The 7,722-nt window shown below is 33.2% G+C and overlaps 1 protein-coding gene across 1 annotated transcript in view; it reads right to left on the reverse strand.

Moving 5' to 3' along the window:
• Positions 1-370: 370 nt before the first annotated feature.
• LOC106475886 (adenylyl cyclase-associated protein 1-like) overlaps positions 371-7,722 on the reverse strand; it is a 10,954-nt gene continuing 3,602 nt past the window's right edge. Inside the window, exons 3-4 of the mRNA XM_022379899.1 lie at positions 1,614-1,758; positions 371-571 (exon numbers count right to left, since the gene is read on the reverse strand). Coding sequence (XP_022235607.1) covers positions 386-571; positions 1,614-1,758 — 331 coding nt within the window. The 3' untranslated portion in view covers positions 371-385. The remainder of the gene's footprint in view (positions 572-1,613; positions 1,759-7,722) is intronic.

Genomic DNA, 7,722 nt, shown 5'->3' on the forward strand with positions numbered 1-7,722 from the left:
AATAAGTAATGGGATAATGGTCGGTGTTTAACCACATCTCAGTCATTAACCTATAATAAGTAATGGGATAATGGTCGGTGTTTAACCACATCTCAGTCATTAAATATTAATTTGTAAATTACTTAGTACAACTTAGATATATTTTTGGACTTAAAGTGGATAGAAAAACAAAAACACCACTGCAGATATTTCTTATAAACTAATGAAGCCTTCATTCTCGTAGCTTTAATAAATTACAACATTCAACCAAGAAAAAACGTTATTATTGTGTAGCATTGTTTATCATCATGCACAAACTTAAAAACTGGGCTATCTCTGTTCTGCCCACTACCAATTTTTTGTGTTCAATGCCTGCAGTCTTACCACCAAGTCACCAGAGGGGAAATTATGTAATTAATTCTTTAATATTAATTTTAGGAGCACTTACATAGTCACCATTTGGCTGTGGAATGCAGACATTTATCTCAGAAGACTTGCAACTAATTATCTGGGCTTCGAGGGACTCCTTACTAAGAAACAGCTGGGCACCATCTGTTTTATCAATGGCAATCGTAGGACACTTGCCCATGCACTGAAACATGGAATCAAATTCTTTTAAAGCATGCTAGTCTCTAAACTTAAAAAATAAATAACTATAACATATTTCAAGGCATGAAGTAAACATAACATCAAATTTATCCTTCAGTATCAGTTCATGTGCCAGAACTTTTTTTGACATGGTCTGTCATTACCAGACTTAACACGTCACTTTTAAAAGGTTGTTTACAGTTGGTTGGCAAGACATGTAATATGCCAGAAGTATGATAAAGATATAAATGCATTCATTATTTTACATAATAAAATTTGACTATAAAATCAAATCATAACACTGTTTTGCCTATTGTACTTAACTGCCAAATAAAACAATGTTCTTTTAAAAACTGCCTTCAACACATTTTTCTTGGTGCACAGATGTAACAATTTCTATTATCTGCACTGATTTTCTTATCTTGATCCTTAAACATTCTTTAAAAACTGTTCTATTAATAAAACCATGTGTCTCTTCACGACCATGAGGAATGACTATTAAATATTGCATGAGACTTATTATAGTTACTTAGAAACATACATGCCTTAAGTAAGTTAATGAAAACCTTCCATTAATAATCAAAAGCACACAAGGTTATCTGAATATCTGACATGAAAGAAGTTTCAAACAGTAGCTTGTGACACTTTTTTCTTGTATTACACATCCTTCGGAGTAGACTCGATCCAAATAAGACTTAACCAGCTATTAAAACATTATTTCCACTGATATTTGGCTGAATTGATGAAGACACGTATTAAAAAGTAACACCTTGTAAAAATCTATACGTTATGACTATAACCTGAAACAGTTGTAGACAACACCCGAAGCTACGAGAATAGTCAAGCAGTAGTAGTCAGAACAGCTCATTAACTTCCCGACTGCCTGTCTACACAACTTTAATCCAGAATATAGCACAATATAATCTTTAAAAAAATAACTTGAACTGCCTTGCTAAAATATTGTCAAATGAAAAATATTTAACAGGGCTAACAGTGAAATAATGATTTTTTTCTTTCCAGTGATAAGGAATATACGATGTACTTACTTGGACTTGGACTCTCTCACAATTTACGAATTCCACAGAAGAAACAATATCATCAAACACTACTGACGTTTTCTTGCATGAATCTAAATAGAATATATGAAACAGAACTGTTAAACACTCTGGCATCTTAATCACCTGGTGGTTAAGTCAGGAAAATATGTCAGGTTAAGAAATAAAAACTTAAGAGATGTAATCTTTCCTCAAACACTACTGACTAGGTATAAATTTTAACCCAACCATTAATTAGTTTTAAATTCATTCATTACATTATGAAAGGGTTAAATGACTGAGATGTGGTTAAACACCGACCATTATCCCATTACTTATTATAGGTTAATGACTGAGATGTGGTTAAACACCGACCATTATCCCATTACTTATTATAGGAAATTTAAAGGTAGAATAGGGGGGGTATAAACTACAATGTATATACTTCAGCAGAGACATTAACACAGTACCAAAGTTAAGACTTCTTAGTGGGAAAGATGTATCAAAACATACTAAATTGTGACTCTGTAATAAGTACAACAGTCAATTTCTGCATACACAGATTTATTTCCAATAACATAGACAAAAAAATGTACTATTCTTCCACACGGTATATGCAATTTCATAGAATGTATGAATCAAAACACTTAATAATGACCCCTTGGAAGGTTTACATATACAGAAAATGTCTCTATAGGTTCACAGACATAGTACATACACTGAAGATATTTTTACACTAATCATGAATCTGTTTGTTTTAGTCTGTGGGGTTGTTGCAAGGTATCTTTGTGCAAAGTCTCATTTGGACTGATGGAAATGCAGGCAAGATATGTTTTTGTAATGCTTAACCTTTGATCCCCTAAATTTGGAATGGAGGGCTCTAAAAATGGGAAAGGTGTCAGGATATATTGGGGCCCTCCAAGTTTTCAAGAATATTGGTCCAGAAATAAAAGTGTCACATAATTGTGATTGTCGGAAAGGAGAAGTAAGAAATATAGTTAGGATATACTGGTCCTTTCCTACGGTTGACCCTACACCCTCCAACTGATATGAAAGTGTATTAACATAGTTAGGATATACTGGTCCCTTCCTACGGTTGACCCCACACCCTCCAACTGATATGAAAGTGTATTAATATTTTTTCTGATAATCATACTATATAATTTGAACTGAAAGAAGTATCTCCAATCAGATGACACTCAGGGTGTGAATTTAATGGTAGTCTGGAACACCATCAAGTTGCTGCAAAGACAGCCTGTGATACTATGGACTTTTCTGATAATCAAAAATAGTTCAATAACACTCAATCCCCCATACACAAAGACAGTCTGTGGTACTATGGACTTTTCTGATAATCAAAAATAGTTAATAACACTCAATCCCCCCCCATACACAAAGACAGTCTGTGGTACTATTGACTTTTCTGATAATCAAAAATAATTAATTAACACTCAATCCCCCCCATACACAAAGACAGTCTGTGGTACTATTGACTTTTCTGATAATCTAAACTAATTCATTAACACTCGATCCCCCCCATACACAAAGAGTGTAAGAGTGGGGAAGTATGAATGTGCTGTACCTTCACACTGATAGAACAACAGTTGTGTAAATCAACAACACTCTATTACAGCTGTACACATCACTGGTCTATGGATCATTTATGTCAGTCTGCAGAAACACTCAATGTAAAAGGAAGGGGGAAAAACTGTTAAAGGTTCAATTTTTGTGAGCTATATTTCACACTTGTAAAGAATATGTGAAAAGTATTGTGAAACAAGTGATCCTCGTAATTTTAACTTCTATGGATCATTTATGTCAGTCTGCAGAAACACTCAATGTAAAAGGAAGGGGGAAAAACTGTTAAAGGTTCAATTTCACACTTGTAAAGAATATGTGAAAAGTATTGTGAAACAAGTGATCCTCGTAATTTTAACTTCAAAGCTAAATTAGGCACTAATGCTATAGGCCTACGTAGTCCTAATGGTTTATAAGCTTTTTTACAAATATTTTGATCAGTTTCTTGGTGTAAAAACGATCTGGGGACCATTGGATTATTCTGAGTAACAGAAAGAAACATTTGTTAAAACAAATAATGTTTTTCTACATTCAATTAGTTTTGTTTTGATTTTTTAAAATTGTCCTCAGTGTTGTATAACTAACACACCGGGGAAAATTTTGAAATCAAGAGTAGATCATAAAATTTCGAATTTTCCTTTTAAGGCTTTTCTAACCAGGGAAACTTTGAAAATGAGTTGACAAAAATTGATGTGTAGGAGAGGTTGACAAAAATTGATGTATAGGAAGAATTGACAAAAATTGATGTGTAGGAGAAGTTGACAAAAATTGATGTGTAGGAAGAATTGACAAAAATTGATGTGTAGGAGAAGTTGACAAAAATTGATGTGTAGGAGAAGTTGACAAAAATTGATCCTAGCAATTTCTCACCTTTGTTTTTAATAAGACAATGGTACACACTTTTCTGTAAATATTTTTTTTCAAGAAACTTAAAACCCAATCATCATTAAACATTCTTTTACAGATTAAGAATTATTTAAATTATTCTTGACTAGCTGAAATGACATATTCATAGCTTTTATTATATATAATGGAAGCTGAAAGCAAAAAAAAATTACAGAAAAATATGGAATACATACTCAAAAAATGAGCTTCAGATGCAAAAACTTAACAAGCAAAAAAAGAAAAATATTTGTGTGTAAATGCTGTAAACACAAAGATTTAGTACATACCACATGTTCACCAAACCTATTCATTCAATTCATAAATAATTTTCAAACTATAATTCAGACGTTCACGCTTCTACATAAAACTATATAAGTGGACTCCTGGTGGTTAAAATCACATTTTGGTTACCTTCTACACACAAATACAATTTGGAGATACTTTGTTTTGGAAGTCATGGCAGTAAACTTCCTAAAAAAAAAACAACAACAACCAGAAGTGGTCTCCCAAGGATCAGTAGCCTATGAAATAATATATATATTCATGTAATCGTGGCATCTTACAAAAGACAATTAAAATTCACATCTGAAATAATTCCCCTCTTTAGTAGTTCTGTCATCTGTCAATTAAAACAGGAAGAATGCTGCCACTGATACTCGGATTTTGCATCTGCTTTTGGTAATCTTCACATTTTGTCCACACAAACAGTGTGGATTCCACTTCCTGTCCATACGGTTTTAAACTGTTCTGGAACAGCATACTCCACCTATATAAACAGAAACGAACAAATATTACAGTTTACAAGAAATGCTTCAACATTCCCACTTGTACAACTAGCCCTAACGAAGCAGCAATGGTGAAACATTGGCCGAAATAAAACGTTTTTTAATATTATCATCACGTAAAGAGTACATGTAATTTTTTTAACTTTATTGTCAAAACATAACATTGTTTATCAAAATTTTTTCATGTTTTTTTTTAAACAGAAACAACATTTTTATTTTTTACACGATAGTATCAATGAATATAATAATTTTTACCTGTCTGAATTGTGTGTAGAATAAAAATTTGGTTTAGTTGTTGTTAAGCACAAAGCAACACAACAGGTTATCTGTGCTCTGTCCAGCATGGATGTCGAAACCCAATTTTGAGTATCAAAAGCCCACAGATTTATGGCTGTGCTACTGGAGGGCAATTAAAGATTCAATCAATTCATTACTGTAAATTCAAGTAAGCCACTGTGATTTCATCTAATGTCCAAAACAGATGTAAAAGGTTCTTTGTGACTTGTGTCTACTATAGATGTACAAATAAAATAGTTAATAACTAAAACGTAATTCGGTTGTACTGTAGAAAGCCTATTTGTGTTTAAATGTAAAGCTTGTTTTCTTCAATAACTTGAATCTCCATACTTATTACTGATTTTCTACAAATTATCTTTTATAGATTGCGAACCATGGTGTCTGTCCGAACATTTATGGCAGCTGTTTCCCAGGCAGCGTTTGAAAAGCTAAGCTCACAGGCAAAGTTCAAAACTCACTTTTGAAATGATGGGTGAACAGACATGAATAATGTTGATGCCAAATGTTATTTTACAAGCAGGATATTGAACAATAAATTGTTAGGAATTAATCACAGTATCATTCACATTTCAAAATGTGACGTAACTTAAAGAATAAAAATGTAGATTTACCGCATGTTATTGTTGAGCGGCTCTTAGCATGACTGAAATGTTCAACAGTTACTTTTCGTGTTGGGCGGTTTAAGTAGCTCAGAGATTTGGCTCTGAGTCAAACCAAGAGTGTAACACAATTAACCTCTTTGAAGTCCATGAAATAATTCAAATTTATAGGTTACCTTAAACTTTTCCAGTCACTGGGGACGGGTACTTTTGCTTATAGATTATATGCTTTGAGAACAAAGAAATCTGTTGACTTTGGAATAAAAATTACAATAATCCACACCTTTGTTCAGGTCAACAGATTATAAAATATTGCTGTGATCTTCCTGTAAAAATCCTCAGGGTGTGATACATCAGTAGCCAATTGCAGTTAACTGTTGACTTTGGAATAAAAATTACAATAATCCACACCTTTGTTCAGGTCAACAGATTATAAAATATTGCTGTGATCTTCCTGTAAAAATCCTCAGGGTGTGATACATCAGTAGCCAATTGCAGTTAAATTACAATCTAATTTTATACATCATGAATCAATTGAAGGAAAAGAAAAAAACCTAAGTTATCAGAACGTTACATTTTAGATGATTTTAACAACATCATTAAACTAGATAACATTTGGAATCAGTTGCAATACGTCGTCCCCCATACACCTTACCCTAAAATTACCTCCCTCCTACACATCAATTTTTGTCAACTTCTCCAGTTGACAAAAATTGATGTGTAGGAGGAGTTGACAAAAATTGATGTGTACCAATAATTATTTTACAATTTTGTTTTAGGTCCTTCGTGCAACAGTATGTAGATACATAAAAGGAATAAAACATCAATTTTTTGACTTAATGAAATATAAAGCTTTATTAGTTACTTAAAGATTACCATCAAACTCACAGAAACCAGCCTAAAGGTTTCACTGTGTTCTTTACTCCCAGTCATTACCATAATAGCCTAAGCCTAATAATAATAATTAGACTTAAGTGATCAAATAAGCCACTAACCACAACAATGAATTTATCAGGTTGCCACATTAAAATCAGAGAAATTTATACTGAAAGAAGGTTATGTAGTAACTCCGTCTACACAGTATTATCTAAAACAAACAACAAGTCTACCGATGTTATGAAGACAAACCTTCTTGAGGTTTGTTAACAACTGCGATACTTTCACTCTGGAGACACTGATTTTCTCGTGCAAATTGGACCCAGTGACAAAATGTGGACACATTATACATAACACTACGAAAAACAAATAAATCTATGTTCTAATGGTTATAATAACAGGATCAGGTGAAACTGGTTACTTGAACCGAATGTCCTACTCCAGCACATTTCCTGTGCATCAGTCTCCACCTCGAGGTCTTTCACCATACTGCTCAAACTTTGCTCCAGGTATTTAAATATGTTTGGCCCCATGAAAGATACATTACATGGCAACCTTTCTAAAACAAACAAAAACGTTTAAGCTGGAGAATGTGTCAGTAGCCAACATGAATACAGAACGTAGTTAAATGGTGGTCATAGTGCAGAGAATACTTTGGTTTCCAGTATTTCAAATTTTACCATTGATATTCATAGCAAGAGTAGACTGGGAAAACAAAATATAATAACTACTATTGAAAATGAAAATTGATGTGTAGGAGGAAAACTTATCAGGTTGAGTACTTGGGGTTAGTTTGTGGTGATCAGAACAGTTGTTTCCTTACAAGGTGGGCCAAAACTTATCAGGTTGAGTACTTGGGGTTAGTTTGTGGTGATCAGAACAGTTGTTTCCTTACAAGTTGGGCCTGTTCTGATCACCACAAACTAACCCTAAGTACTCAACCTGATAAGTTTTGTTGTTTCCTTACCAGGTGGGCCTGTTCGGGACATGGATTGTTTCTTAAATTTGATTGTTTTCCTTACAAGGTGGGCCTGTTCGGGACATGGATTGTTTCTTAAATTTGATTGTCTTTCTTGAATATTTTACCAATTTGTGAATGTT

The sequence above is a fragment of the Limulus polyphemus genome, unplaced genomic scaffold, assembly GCF_000517525.1.
Source record: "Limulus polyphemus unplaced genomic scaffold, Limulus_polyphemus-2.1.2 Scaffold9358, whole genome shotgun sequence".
In the NCBI taxonomy this organism is placed as follows: domain Eukaryota; kingdom Metazoa; phylum Arthropoda; class Merostomata; order Xiphosura; family Limulidae; genus Limulus; species Limulus polyphemus.